The sequence below is a fragment of the Castanea sativa genome, chromosome 1 (assembly GCF_040712315.1).
Source record: "Castanea sativa cultivar Marrone di Chiusa Pesio chromosome 1, ASM4071231v1".
Classification (NCBI taxonomy): Eukaryota; Viridiplantae; Streptophyta; class Magnoliopsida; order Fagales; family Fagaceae; genus Castanea; species Castanea sativa.
The window spans coordinates 56345110-56361460 of record NC_134013.1 but is presented as its reverse complement, the minus strand read 5'-3'; the positions used below and the strand labels follow the sequence as shown (position 1 = coordinate 56361460).

The following is a 16351-nucleotide window of genomic DNA, read 5'->3' as shown; positions in this document are numbered from 1 at the left end:
AACCCTTGATATGGGGGGGGGAGGGGGGGAAGAAATAAGTCAAATTGAAATTTTGAAGGCACCAACGAAATTCCACTCATCTACACGGGTTTGGCCCAATCAAAGTTTAATATGTTGGGGGCGCAGTCTTTCACAATAACAATTTGTCTAGTAATTAATTGGAAAGTTGGAAATGATAACCACAACTACAATGTGTCATAATTGCCTCCAAATCAAAAAGCTAAGCAAGTGGAGACATTTAGAAATCGGTGGCTAACATGTAAGTCGAGATGATTTCAAATTTAATCTATGACTAGTAACTATTTTGGCTATGTTCAAAAATAGTTTTCTCCTATCTAATCCAAAACTGGTATCTTCTAAGAAAAAACCCAAAACTAATAGCTTGATCCGAAAAAATTCTCCACAAGTTGAAGTCTCAATCTCGGGTGGACAGTAATTTAAGAATTCATAAATTTTCTAAAAATAAACTATTATATATTATATCATGGAAAAAAAAAAACGATTGTTATAAACAAAGAAAAAAATATGACCATAAACATAACAACTTTTTACAATTGTGAAAAAGTGGGATTCAGAATCTAAAGTCTTTACTCTCTTAAATCAAAGTCAAGTATGGCAACCACTAGGCTAGCTTTTTTTTTTTTATATATAATATTTTTTTCTTAGAAGGATTAAAATTTTATCATTTTATTATATCACCTATATCTTAATATATTAAAGAACTTTTGAAACTCTCCTTTTCGATAAATTTTTTTTAAAACTTAAAATTCTAATCATTCACATGTTTTGAAGCCTTCTTTTAAAAGTAAATAGTATATAATAGTAGTACTAAGTTTTGGTGTGTTGGATTGGTTTTTAATTTTGATTTAAAAAAAAAAAATATGTTAAGGGGCTAAAAGAGAAGTAATAGTCTTGATTTTATCTCCACATGTATTTTTGTAGATTAGATCTCTCAAAAACCGAGTCAAGGTACCAAAATTTCACTTAAAATGATTGTTAGGTAAATATAAAGAATAAAAGTCATAGAAATTATCATCGATACATTTTACATAAGATTTAGATTTAAGGAGAAGAAATTCATCCAAAAATTGAATTGGGTAATGTTTAGGTAAATTATCTTTTTTGAGGATGCATGAACAAATATGTAGACAAACGCAATCTACTTAGTTTAAATTGTTATTACAGACTATTAAAAGTAGTGGCTCTAAGGGGATGATATAATTACTGCTTTGATCCTTTGATAGTCAATTGGTTAAGCATATCTGGCCTTATGCCTAGCTTTTCAGGGGTTTTTTATTGGTCAACAATATGCATTTTTTTTGTTTTTTGTTTTTTAACACCCTTCACCTTGAACTTTGAAGTATATCCATCATAGCTACCTAGTTTTATAACTACAATGGCAGCAATGGGCAATGGCTAAGTCCATCGTCACCATTCTATTTACTTTAATATTCCTAATAATTTGGTTAGGAATGAAAATACTCAGCTTCAATGCATGTTGTTGCGTCTTTAAGTATATATATACATATATTTTGCATATGATTAAAAATAATTACATATATTACTTATGTACAACGTTAAGCTCATATATTTGTACAATTTGGTGGATGAATTCAAATCCTGCTTATTAAATAACTAGAAAATTCATGTAATTGATGATGACTAAGGTAATTTCAACTATGCCCAAATATATTTTTCTCCTATTCAATCCAAAACTAAAAAGTTGGTTGATAAGTTTCTCAAAATAAAAAATTGATTGATAAAGAAAAATAAATAAAAACATTAACATAAGCATAAACATATACAAAAATAAATATATAAAAAACAATATACATAAATAAAAAAATGCAACCTTGGGGGGTTTAACCTAAGGTTCCCTTCTCTTACATTAGAGTTAGCTATGCCAACCACTAGAGAAACTAACTCTGTTGGAACTTTTATTTATTTATTTATATATGTTATATTATCTTTCACTTAATATATGATTAATATGTGTTCTTTTTCCTAGGTTGTAGGTGATTTGCCTTCCAGCCTTATTGCATATTAGGAATGACGTGGAAGTTGTTAGAATTCCATCATTTTTACAAGTGATCAAGATTGTTGATATAGCTACAACATTGTGTTCTTTGAGTTAAGATACTGGGCTATCGATTCATTTGGATGCAAAAAAGCCATCATAGTTGGTCACTGCTTGTTTTGCACTGGTATCAAATACTGTATTTTGTTCACCCCTGATTTACGAGCAAAAATCTTGATCTAAGCTTACAAATTCCAAAAATTATATTTTTGAGCTTGAGATTATTTAAATGTCAAAAATTAGATTAATTTATCTCAATCGAAGGTCGGATTAGCCAATATCATGGATCAAGAACCAAATGACTAAAATAGACTTCATTGACCAAAATTTGACCGGATTGACTAATAATAATAATAATAATAATAATAATAATAAAATGAAAATTCATTTTGCCACCAAATTCCATCATATCACACCAAAAAAACAATTTTCCTAAGTTCGACCAAAAATTGATGTTGCAAAAACTTGAAGAAAATACACACGATGTTCTCTTTAATAGATAAAAACCAAACTGTTTGTTTTAGGGTAGTAAACCTTGAGCCCACGAGAGGTTCCCTAAATTCACAAGAAGATAAATAGGAATCCAGAAGGAGATAAACTCAGTAATTTTATTAATAATAATCTAATCTACCTTTGACGGCTACAAAATATAAAAATACTAAGAAAAAAGTCTGAAACATTAATTCGCACTAATTATGCGATTAGGTGACAAAATATTAAAATTTACCAATAATTATGAAATTGAGTTAAATGAAGAATTATAAACTACTAACCTTAAGGGTCATCTCAAAACAAGCGGAATTTTATTCTGACTTTTGAGTAAAACATTATTAAGGAAACAAGAATTATCATAAACAGCAAAATCGCAATTTTTGGGGCATAAATGAAGGAATTCACCATTTTCAAGGAGCAACTTGTGGCAAAGCGACGACTATTGCTCAGAAGACCATTGAGCTTCAGCCTGCCAAATTTCATGCGATTTCGACTCCGTCGCCCAAATGATTTCTACAAGTGCCTTTTTATCTTGCACGATTTTGGGCGCGCTTAGGAGTCCATAAAGGTTATGACGGTTTGTTCTACATCAAAAATCTAACCATTCGATTGGGATAAATTCAAGCCTTTATAAAATGTAATTGAATTCTCTTTAAACGACTACTCATTGGTCTTTAACGTGCAAGATATCTTTAAAACAATGAAAATTTGCCAAACACTTGGCCTTTTTTGAGAAGCATTGTCCTAAAGGTTGATCATGATTTAATCTCAATTAAATCATGATCAAATGACCTTGGTCGTTACAAATAATGTGACATTGGAAAGGTCTCACTTGAACAAAGAGAATTTATGAAAATACCAAAGTAAAAATTTTGGGACATAAAGTTGAGTTTATTACTACTTTCCAGAGTTTCTAGTTTTGGTGCTCTCTTTGAGCACCAATTTATCAAAATTCACACAAAATGGTCCAGAAAGTTGGTACTTTGATAAAATAGAAGCGATTATGTACATCTTGGAAAAGAAAAAAAAGGAAAAAAAAAGGCAGCTCAATATCATCTTCAAATTGTTAGAACTCAGTTTGCTCAAAAACAATAAAAATCAACTTTGAAAATTTCCCTATTTGGACCACCCTACTTCCATATTGAATAACTTTTTGTACATTGCAAATTATGTAAAGGTTGTACTTCCAGAAAGTGTGTTGCACGAGCGTTCCGATGATACCAAGAACATGCAAAGCGGAGTTGGGTAAAACCAACAAACGAAGTGCACAAAGTTGGTACTTTTAAAATTGTGAAAACTTTATCAAATCAAGGTAGGAAAATTGGAAAACTTGGAGCCAACGCCTGTGCTCAGCATAACCCTACTCACGGCCTTTGTGCTCATTGTTTATGTGGAAAATTTAGTTACATGATCCTTTTATATATATATAGTAGTTAGTTACATGCTCCTTATGAGAACAACAACCCTCCCAATTGATTTTAGTATTTTACAAGCAAGAAACCTATAAAATATCCAAATTCTGCAAATCTTTCTAGAAATTTTTTTTAAAAATAAATATCCCTTTATCAAAATTAAATTCTTCAAGGTATAATATTTGATTTCTCTTTTAATTTCATTATTTTTGTATTCATAATTGCTTAAATAAATATATACTTGAATGAATAATGTGTTAAATATTCTTTGATGATTACCAATGGGTATTGCCATGCATGACTGCTCTATTTGTTTTAGCTTTAACATTTTCTAGAAAATTTTTCTTTTTCTAGAAAATTGTTCATTTTCCAAAGAGCATTTTTTAGATAATTATTTTATTTTCCAATGTTTGGTAATGACCTTAAAAATAAGCTTGAGGATGTTTTCTGGTATTTGGTATGCAATTTTTTTTTTTATATTTCTTGTATAATTTAAAACATGTGTATTATGTAAACCAACTAATGTAATCAATATAAATAAAAAACCACTAATCAATTTGGTTTTCATACTAAAATTTTGACAATAGATACAATCAAAATTAGTTCAATTTTCATGATCTCTACCACTCATCTTGTTCATATATATGGGCAATAACATGTACACACACATATATATGAACAGTACACACATATAGAGGTGACTCTATACTAGAAGCAAATGTTGGGGTCACCTAGGGCCCCCAAATTTTAATCAATAGTGTTATTTTTTTCATAATAATAATATTAATTAAGTTCAAATATTATTCAATAAATAAAATAATATTTTTTATCAAATGAACAAAAAATGATACATCCACAACTTTTTTCACAACACTTGCTATTATTAATGACAAAAAATTAATTTCAATGATGAATTCAAATTAGAACCAATAATAACTTAACACTTAGGATTTGTTGTAAAAATATTATAAATGTAGCACTTCTCAAATAAGAAAAAGAAGCAATATAAAAAAATTCACAACATTTTTCACAAGTTGAGTTGGTAAACTTTTATTAGTTCTTAGTGGAACTTTTACTGGTTCTTATCTAAGTCTATCACTAACATCATTTTTTTAATTACCACTGTTAATCTGTCACATCAACAAATGTGAAAAGTTTTGTCAATTTTTTTTGTATATAGACTTTGTAAAAAAAAAAATTTGTGTAGTTCATGTTAATTAGTAGTAATTTTTGCATTTAAAACAAGATAATAAAATTTAAGTAATATTTAATTTTTTTTTAAATCATATTTAAATATATAAAGGGCCTTAATTTCAATTTTTGCCTAAAGCCCTCTATGGGAGGTCCAAGGACCGAAGAGGATTAGAACACGGAATATCTTGCATAGTCCCACCCGAAGAAGTATATCAGCTCCGAGGACTTCGCCAACTAGAGGATGGGAGTCAATACAAGATAGTGAGTGTCTTGTGAAAGCACATGGAGAAGAAAAAGGACCATGAGGAGGGCAAAGATGGTAGGGAGAAGCTTCCTGGAAAGGTATACCTCCTCCTTCCACATTGAATATCTTGCAACAACCTTATTAGCTGCATTAATGAAGAAGTGACACCTAAACAGTGACTTCACTATTAGTAACCCCTTCTACCACCTTTAGTAAAACTTTGATGGGACAAGCATCTTGAGAAAAGCCATGAGACATACAGGTGGAGGGTTAGGATGCAAGTAAGAAAAATATATAAGGGAGGGGAACCTCCCAGAAAAAGGGTTGAACATCTTTCCTCAAAGAAATAGTAAAGAAAATAGTGTGAGACCTTGTGTAAATTCTGGAATACTCATGTATAAGAAACAAGTCCTCGGGCAAACCTGAAGAGAGCACTATTTTTAGCAACTACTTGAGTTACATCTCTCTATTGCATTGAGCTCTTTGGCCTTAGACTTGAAATTAGCTTTGAATTGCACTTGAATTGTTTACCCACTCTCTATAGAAATTCTATTGTTTAGGCTTGATTTGTAGGAAAAGGCATCACTTTTCTTAGTAAGCTTGGGCCTTCATTTTCTGAGCACTTACACCCTCAAATACATTAAGCCCCCCCCCCCCTGCATACATAGCGCATAAAAAGCAATGGGTCTCATCCTTATATGGGTATCTACATAATGTATAATGTATCTGCATAATATATCATCACTCTACATAATGTATCTACCAACAAATGCAATTCTCCTAGACAATTATCATTCATTATATAACAATATTATTAATTTACCGTAAATATTGTCTCATGTAAAAGTAATTTAGAGCAATATAGACACTATGTTTAAAATGTTTGTCTTTTACTTCATTCATTCTTTCTACTTCTTCATCTTCTTTTCTTTCTTTTTTTTGCACTTTTATGTGCGAAAAGAAGTAACTTTTGCTTGAAATCCATTAAACCGAAAATTTCTTAGAGAAAAAAAAAATCAAGCTTGAAATTCAAAGCAAAGAATATATGATTGGAGAAAAGGCAAAGAGGAGAAAAAAGTAAGAGAGCTTACCGTGAGAGAGAGAAGACGCCAAAAAATTATGTTTCCTGCGACTACAGAAGAATATAATATTTATATGAGATGCAATAAGTGAAAGAGAGATTGTTTTCCAAAAAAGTTTTTTGGAAAATAACTTATAGAAAATAAGCTTTATTTATATTAGAGTTTTCCGTTGACTAAAAATTGTTTTCCATTGATTGATTTTTTGTGTACTACCAAACATTGAAAAATGTGGAGAACCATCTTTATAGAAGGTTTTCCTGCAATAGAATACAAATTCAAGTTTATGATTAGTAGGTTAACTCTTGTACTTAGATTAATACGTTCTTGCATATACAATATGGGCATATTTGATATATTTTATTATTTTACATCATGCAAATAAGATGTTATTTATTATTCGATCCATAAACTCATCTTTTATGCATTATTTTAAACTATAAAACTTGAATTTAAACAATTGACTGATGGCATGATATTAATTTTTGATCTCCTTAAAACATTTTTAAGTATAGAAAATATACAAAAATAATGTAATTCAACAGTAGATTTGTCAAATTACACATCAAATTATAATATATTAAGTAGTGTAACATTGCTTAAAGTTACACTTAGTATAATTCTAAGCAATGTTACACCTAATAATTTGTTATTGAATTCATATTTTAAAAATCTCATCATTAGATTACATGTTCTATATGTTCTTAACATGCATGCCAATTTTCATGCCAATCAGATATTATTTACCATTCGACCTATAAACTCATCTTTTATGTATTATTTAAAACTACAAAAAAAAAAAAAAAATTTAAACAATTGATTGATAGCATGGCTTTGGATCTTTGATTTCTTTGAAATTTTTCAAGCATGAAAAATATATAAAGATAATGTAATTCAACAGTCGATTTGTCAAAATATGCATCAAATTAAAAAAATATTAAGTGGTTTAGTATTGCTTAAAGTTGCACTAAGTGGTGGGTTCTAGTTAGCTCAAATGGTAAAGTCTCTGATGGTTGTATAAGAGATCTGGGGTTCAATCCCCGCCTATACCAAAAACTGATTGGTGTCTTGATCTGATGATAAAAAGAGCTATCATCAGAAGTGGATGCCATAAATTGAAACTCTCTAAAAAATTTTAAAAAAAAAGTTGCACTAGGTGTAACTTGAACCCAACCCTATTGTTTTTTAAGTGTTGTAACATTGCCATACCCATTTCTTGTTTCCTAGTAGTGTTTTCATTTCATGTTTCCTAGTAATTTTTCAAAGAACTGTTTGTAGACAATAACAAGAAAACTCAGAAACTAGAAAACAATTTTCATGAAATCATTCCTAATTGGATTTATTTTCAGAAACTGTTCTTTAAAATATGTTTTGGCTTTTGATGATGCTTCTTCATGCATTCGAGAATGGTTTACATACAATTTCATGAAACGTCCTTGCTAACTTATTAGATTTTGTCTAGTGTTTGGGTAAAATCTTGACTTAAAGGTGATGCCTTAATTAACCATTCAAAAGGGAAATAAATTTGGATGGTATTTCTGCAGGTCAGTATCACCAGTAGAATAGATGAATGATTAATTCATAGCTCAAGTACAATAACCTAATAAATCTACACTAGGTCTAACTTAAACCCAACTTTACAGTTTTTGAGTGTTGTAACATTGCCATACCCATTTCTTGTTTCTTAGTAGTATTTTCATTTCATGTTTCCTAGTAATTTTTTAAAGAACCGTTTGTCGACAATAATAAGAAAACTCAGAAACTAGAAAACAATTTTCATGCAATCATTCCTAATTGGATTTATTTTCAGAAACTGTTCTATAAAACATGTTTTGACTTTTGATGATGCTTCTTCATGCATACGAGAATGGTTTACATACAATTTCAAGAAATGTCCTTGATAACTTATTAGATTTTGTCTAGTGTTTGGGTAAAATCTTGACCGAAAGGTGATTCCTTGATTAACCATTCAAAAGGGAAAAAAATTTGGATGGTATTTCTGCAGGTCAGTATCATCAGTAGAACAGATGAATGATTAATTCATAGCTCAATTACAATAACCAAGCCTGCATTTCAATCCAAAAAAATTACAAAGTTCACAAAGACAGCCTCATCCACAAGGGTCTCAGTCTCAAACCCAGCAAAATGTAGTGGAGTTCAAACGAAAACAAACTGAATATGGAACTACCTAACAGCTTCCATGTGACATTAACTGGAACAAACTCTCAAATTATGTAGTCTGACCACTCAGAGATGAAAGAAGTGTGATCCATGGACTCTCCAGGCACATCCTCATGCTTTGACGGCCTCTCCTTTCCTCCCACCAGCCTAGCTGGGTTCCCTACTGCTGTTGTTCTTGGTGGCACGTCAATCAGTACCACTGACCCTGCCCCAATTTTTGCCCCCTCCCCTATCTTCACATTCCCCAAAATGGTTGCACCTGCCCCAATCAGCACTCCATCACCAATCTTGGGGTGTCTGTCTCCCCCAACCTTTCCAGTCCCACCAAGGGTGACATGATGCAAGATCGAAACATTGTTCCCAATTACTGCTGTCTCACCCACCACCACGCCAGTTGCATGATCAAACAAAATCCCTTTCCCTATTTTTGCTGCCGGGTGTATATCAACAGCAAACACATCAGCTATTCGGGAGCTAAGCGCCAGTGCTAGTGGCCGCCGTGCTTCTGCCCATAGCTTGTGAGCCACTCTGTGAGCCTAAAAAGTACATACAAAAACAAAACTACACAGCTTAAAAAATATATTAATTAACAAATTAAAAAGAAGAAGATCATTGTAATCACTCACATTCTTAAAGCAAAAAATATCATTTGCTTGATGTCCCAGAAAACGGTCATTTGAATTTTAAAACAAACCCACAAAGAAGAAAATGTATCTTTTAACAATGCACTAAACTATTAACTAATAAACTACATAGTCTGTGTTGCTTCCAAACACATAGATGCAATTAATCACTAGTATAAACTCTAAAATAAGCCAACAAAAGTGCACTGAACTTAGTTTTCTTCGCTGGTAACAATATTTAACAGAGTTTCCAACAATCTTTTCCACTATTAGCAAACATTCTTCTCATCTACATTCTATATTCCACATTCTACAAACCAATTAAATCTGCCTAAAGTTTTTTCTACCAAGACATTTCCTCATACTAAAAAGTAGTAATTATCGTTGTAAATGAATATTAAATTTTCTTTTAAATTTTCAAAAGACAGACATAATCTATAACTAATTAATTAAAAAAATATATAATTCATTACCTCCAACATTGGGGGAGGAGGATTCGAACTTGGTTCTCCTAAGGAAAGCATTGACCTACAAGGTTCTTGGCTAGTTTTAATTTACTTATATGATACAAAACCTACTCTCTCTTCTTCTTCTTTTTCTTTTTTTTGCAATTTATACCTTTAAAGTTTGTAGCTATTTTGATGTTGTCCATAAAAGTTTCAATTTTTGGATCCGTATCTTATACATTACATATCCGTATCTTATACATTACATATTGTTCGGGTTTAAGCCCTTTCATTCATACACCATGATGAGGTGTCTATTAAGTGACACCTCAACATCGACGTAGTTTTATAAGATCCAAAATTCGAAACTTCAGGGGATAAAATGAAAATTATCCCAAACTTTAAGATGCATATTACAATTTGGTCTCTCTTTTTTTTAATAATAAATAAATTTAATAATAAGAGAACTACATTTTTAGATTAGCAAAAAATAAAATTTCACCCTAAATAAGACAAATATATGTAATTAAATCCATTATCCATTAAAAATCCCTAATCAGATAAAGTTTAACTATAACATTGATTATAGCCTAACGCTACAGTCTTACTCAATATCATTAATATTATTATATATGGTAAACTATACATTTGATTCATATCCTATACATCATACTTTAATTTGATCTCTAACTTTTCAATTATGTCAATTTGGCCTCTAACCTTTTGATACAGTGTCAATTTAGATCGAATATTATTTAATATATAATTTATAAGATTATATTTTATGCATAATTTTAAACTACCATAACTTGTAATTTAAATAATGTATTAATGATACAGTTATTGGTCTTTAATTTTTTTAAAATTTTACAAATATGGAGGATATAACAAGAAAATATAATCCTACCGTAGATTAGCCAAAATTATACTCCAATAAAAAAAAAAATTGAATAAGATTGTAGTACTGAATTACAATTAATTTTGTAACTAAACTTTATCATACCTAATCTATAATAATTTAAAACCAATCTATAATAATTTAAAACCAATAATCATTCTTTATGTAACAAAGCGAAGCAAGATATTAAATTGATTAATGGGTTCAACTCAAAAATAAATAAATAAGAGAAATGGTGATTTTCTTTTTCATTTTTCATTTTTTAAATAAAAAAAGTGAGGGGTGACCTGGCAGGACAAGAAGCCCTTGTAATTGAGGAGGCAGTGGGAGTAGGAGACGCAGGCAGGGTCACGCTCGCGGGCGGCGCGTAGATCGGCGATGGCGGCGGAGCGGAGGTTGGAGTCGGAGGAGAAGGCGTTGAGGAAGAGGTCGTAGAGGAGAGTGGAGAGGAGCGTGGAGGAGCAGAGCTTGTTGCCGAGGTGAAACGACAGCGATCTGTCCAACGACGAGTGCGACAGTATCGTCGAGTAAAGGTAGCTCGCCAGTGCTGGCTCCGCCTCCGCGTCTCGCTTCGCCTCCGCCTTTATCTGATTCCACACCCACGCGTCCTCCTCCTCCGTCGCCGGCATGTCGTTTTTCTTTTTTTTTATTTGATTTGATTTGATGACACTGTTTAAAAGTGTTGTGTGTACGAGAAAATTTGGTTTATCTTTATCTGTAAATGAATGGCTGGTTAATTAAACCTTTATTATGCTTTTGGATTTGACTTTTGAGGGGTTCGTTACCAGGTGGGGGTTTGCTGTTGGCAATTTGGTAGCGTCTACTGGTGCCACGTAAAAAATAAGAATACTAATTATTAGACCAATCTACTGCATTATAAAATTCGACATTGCCAGGGGCATGGTAATTAAATTGACATCCTTTCATACATAACGTGTTTCGAGATCTATAGAGAAAAAGATTCAAGTGCATGTTATACCTATATCTCAAAAAAAAAAAATTCGACATTAACAGGTGCACAGAGATATTGTTGACTAGACCTAATTTTCAAATAATCGAGTGGACGAAATGAATTGCACAAGTAAATTTAATTTATTTTTACACTGAATTTGTTAATGGCTGACCGTAAATATAAAAGGCCTACAAGCCTCTCATTTCTTATTAAATTATTGCAAAAAGAACTTATAACGTACATGTATATCAAACCGTAAATCGACTTAGGTAAATAAAATAGTACAATCATTCCCCAAACTTCTAAAAGATAAACTACAAATTACACATTATTTGGGTTGCTACATTCCTGCAAAACCTTTACTTTTTTTCCTCTTTAAATTTTAAGCAATAGGATTATAACATAGGACACAGCAGTGAATTTTTAAATAAAATTATTAGAGACATATGATACAACAGTGAAGCGTTACAGGGCATTTATGGCCTGTTTGGGAGTTTAGAGAGGGAGGAGAGTAGAGGGGAGTAGAGGGGAGGGGAGTAGTGGGGAGGAGAGTAGAGGAGAATGATTACCCTCCACCTTGTTTGGATGTTTTTATAATTAGTAAGGGGGAAGGGAGTAATTAGCCCTTCCCCTTGTTTGGATGTTTTAAAAATTAGGATGGAGAGGAGAGGAAATGATTAAATATTTTTAAATTGACAAATTTACCCCTATTTAAAAAGAACTTGCAATATTGGTCTATGATTAATTTGTTAAATTAAATAATTATGACTATAGCATGCAATATTTTTTTTTGATAATTTTTTTTTTTATGTGAATTAAATAATCAACATTGGTCTATGATTAAATATTTTTTCTCCTTTTTTATTGTACTAAAAAAAACCATCCTAAATTGATAATAATTAAAATAAGAAAATTTTTTTTTTTTTTTTTTTCTGAGGTTGAATGATCATTTTGATCCACTGAAGAGAGTGAAGGCTGATAACCCAAATCATAATCATTAGAATTAGACAGTGTATCCATTTGAGCTTTTTACAACTTATGGTCTAATTACTCAAACCTGCACTGCACACAATCATGAAAGTGTCACAAATTGGGTTGGTGGGCTCTAAATTTCATCAGAAAGAAATAGCAATTTGATGGGACTTTGATTAAAAAGATGGTCCCGGGAATGGCCTAAAACTGTACAGCTTATAGAGTTAAAAAGTATGAATCTTTTTTTTTTTTTCTTTCTTTCTTGGAACAAAAAGCAAAAGAGGTTTATGAGCTGTTGTTATTGTTGTCAGAAAATGGAAAATAATTCACTGAATATATTCACTAAAAGCTTTAACATAACCATCAGTAACAATTCTTTCCCTAAACTCCAAAGTAACAGTACTCGTACAATCAGAACCAACAAAACACTATAAAAACCCAAGAACCAGAACCAACCCAACAACACAATAAAGCATATAAGGTACTTTAACAGTTAAAACAACACACAACACCAGCAATAGTAAGGTCATAAAGTAGAACCCTCTAAAAGAACAACAAAAACAGTATAAACCCAATAAGCATTAACTTTAACACATAACTGTCTTAGAACATTTACTTATCTAACTGTTAGAGAAATTTAAGAATCAGACATCATTGTGAACAATAGCTCCTTGCGCTTCTCCATTGGATAGCCAATGAAAGCTCTCAACATATCTGGACTCTTAATAAGATAGAGATAAGCCCTTGTTTGCAATCTAGAATCAATTCCTATCTCATCCAAGAGATGAAACACTTCTTGCTCAGGAATGGGAAGACGTGCCATGCTCCTCTTAAAAATTAAATTTTCATCTTTCATTGCTGAAGCAACATTCTGAATTGCTCCCATAATTTGTTCCATGTCCTCATTTTTTGATGTTTTTCTCTTTTTGGCTTTTGAGGAGGCTTCACCCACATTATTATCACCCACATTATCATAGCTCTCCAAAGTAACTTCATTTTGAGCAACTAAATGATCAATATCTTCAATGTTCTCCATAGAGCTCTCTCCGATTGAAGTAGCCCACCGTTGCCTCATCTCCGATGCAGTTTTAGCTTGTTCCCCAGTTGCTCTATCTTTTCCATAAAGCTCAACCAATTTGTCGTAGTTTGGAATTGGTTTGTTCTTAAGCTCTTTTGCTTTAGGTTTAGCCTATTAAAAAATGACAACAAAATAAGGTCACTACTCTCAAGTTAGTAATGTGAAATTCAGTATCATTAGTAATAATCTCAAGTATGGTTTTTGCCCTGCTATATATGCACTTACTAATCTCAAGTATGGTTATAGCCTTGCTCTATATGGACCAAGGTTGAGTTAGAATATACATGGCATGGAATGTTTGATATTGTCTAATCATAAGTTCATAACTCAACAAGCATGTCAAAATATAAAATGATAACTTCAAAAATTAGTTAAGATATTAAGAAGTTAAAGAGGAAACAGAAATTTATAAAACTTAATCTTGCATAGATTCTTTTTTCTTCTCCAGAGCAGCAGTTTTCATTATTAGGGGATGCCCATTTGCTCAATTTAAAATGCGGTTGTCCCACCATGTAGTCAACTACAACAGATCATATATAAAAAAAAGTTACTTTGGCATGACTACAAAGCAATGCAAATAAGTCAGTCATTCATATGTCTGTGTGAGTGTGTGCATGTATAAATGAAATTTCATAAAAGTTGGGGCTATTGTAACCCTAGAATTTTTTGTTGGTATTCTATCTTAAACCCATTTGGATGATGTAAAATGCAGTTGCCTCACCATGTGATTTCAAACAAAGTACAGATTTTTAAGCTTCCTTTTTATCTAGGTATGGCTCTTTGAAACAACCCCATTTTCAAAAAGCTGAAAAAATAAGTTGTAGCAAGCAGGCACACTGTTACATGCAAGAATATCTTTCTTGACATTTTGAATTAGCATTACTACATGGAAATTGTGGATCAACTTCCTAAAGTTGGCTTATGTTTATCCTCCTACTGAGTAATGATATATACCTTCTATTTGAATCTAAAAACAACATATCAGTTTACCCTATTGTAAACTGATATAACATGAAAAAAAAAAAACCATAGAATTCAATGAAACAATATGAACTCCTAGAGTATAAGTGACAAACCTGGATTAGACTTTCCCAAACTTCCGGTTCAGCACTCCACATTTTGGTGATTGGACTCCAAGCAAAACCACTCAATCCATTCTTAAACACATCATAGCAGTCTGACCAATTAGACTTGATGGTTTTAATGCGATTTTTCACCTTTTGCTTGTCTATTGGTTTTTCAAATTTTTCTTGCAATTCCTTCACAATATTGTCATAGGCATGTGTGGTGAAGACTGAACCATTTCTATTACCTAGATGATGTTGATGCAAGAGTGCATCAATAAGCGCATCATCCATAACAGCTGTCCAATATTCTCTATCTTTCTTAACCACATCATCAATAGTCCTTTTTTCTGACATATTTGAACCTAAAAAAAAATATTTGAGCAAATAAATATATTTAACAAAACCATCAGAATGCAGTGGGCTTGTTTAACAAGTTTCAGAATATATATTGACAGAGATCTATAATTGCATTTCAGAAAATGCAAACAAATAAGGAATAAAAAAAACTCAGACGTCGAAACCACAAAAAATCAAAGATCAGAATCCAATCAGATTGCATGACCCGCAATAAAGAAACTATATAGTATTGAACACCATCAAAAGTGTGATATAACCAAAGTTATCAACTTATGTAGGTAACGCAACATTGATACAATCACTGTACTCACAAGAAGAATCACATTCTCAAGTCACAATCAAAACTCATTCAATAGTTTATCCCAAGCAAATTAAATGTATCAAATACAAAATGACAAGTCCATAAAAAGAAAATTAAATAATAAAACAATTCTAATGAGAATCAGCCCATTAAAACAAAGACATAGTTCGAAATCCAATAGAAGCATTTGTCTACAATTATTAAATTTAGAATAACATCAAGTTGGGTTGGATGTATAATCCCTCCACATATCAGTTGCTATTGAGTTTCTTAAAATCTCTCCTTGGGCAGCATCATCATTATTTCTCTCTCTTTGCACACCAAACTGTTCATGGGGTTCAGGATTGTTGAAAATTTCTTCGTCCACCTCATGAAGAATTCTATGATCCGGATCTGCCCCAAGTAAGTAATTGTGCAAAATGCAACATGCTAAAATTATTTTCTTCTGGGTTGGAACTCCATAAGACGGCTCATTTGAGCTTGCTATTATAGGAAACCTTTTCTTCAAGACTCCAAATGCTCTTTCAATTGCATTGCGTAAGGATGCATGTCTAAGGTTGAATAACTCTTTAGGATTTTGTGGTGGATTTCTTGAATACTCTTTTAAGTGATAACGAACTCCTCTATAAGGTGCAAGAAGTGTGCTCCTCAACATGAATCCAGCATCAACAAGGTAATATTTACCTATAGGAATGACATGCATCATTATGTTGTTATACACTAATGGCTAAATTTTTTTTTCTAACAAAATTACCTTGGGGGACTTTTAGTTTATCGCGTCTACTTAATGCATTTTTAAAATTCTTGAGTACGACGCGGTTCCTTCCATCAGGCAAAACATATGTAAATTTTAAATCAAATGTACATGCCGCTAGCACATTTTGTGTTGGGTAGTCCTTTCTACCACGATATCTTGCTGCGTCTTCAATAGGAACTTTTGCTCGAATGTGTGTTCCATCAATTGCCCCAATGCAATCC

At 31.8% G+C, this 16351-nt stretch overlaps 2 protein-coding genes across 2 annotated transcripts; both read right to left on the bottom strand.

Annotated features, from left to right (window-relative positions):
- Positions 1-8549: 8549 nt before the first annotated feature.
- LOC142621791 (serine acetyltransferase 5) lies at positions 8550-11540 on the bottom strand. The gene is made up of 2 exons (XM_075795155.1): positions 10934-11540; positions 8550-9215 (listed from the first exon to the last, which is right to left on the bottom strand). Exons 1-2 carry the CDS (start codon positions 11273-11275, stop codon positions 8724-8726), a joined length of 834 nt encoding a protein of 277 aa, XP_075651270.1. The 5' UTR covers positions 11276-11540; the 3' UTR covers positions 8550-8723.
- A 1667-nt stretch (positions 11541-13207) lies between these two features.
- On the bottom strand, positions 13208-15069 carry LOC142630272 (uncharacterized). The gene is made up of 2 exons (XM_075804260.1): positions 14725-15069; positions 13208-13759 (listed from the first exon to the last, which is right to left on the bottom strand). The coding sequence occupies exons 1-2, from the start codon at positions 15067-15069 to the stop codon at positions 13208-13210; spliced, it is 897 nt and encodes a 298-aa protein (XP_075660375.1).
- Positions 15070-16351: the final 1282 nt, after the last annotated feature.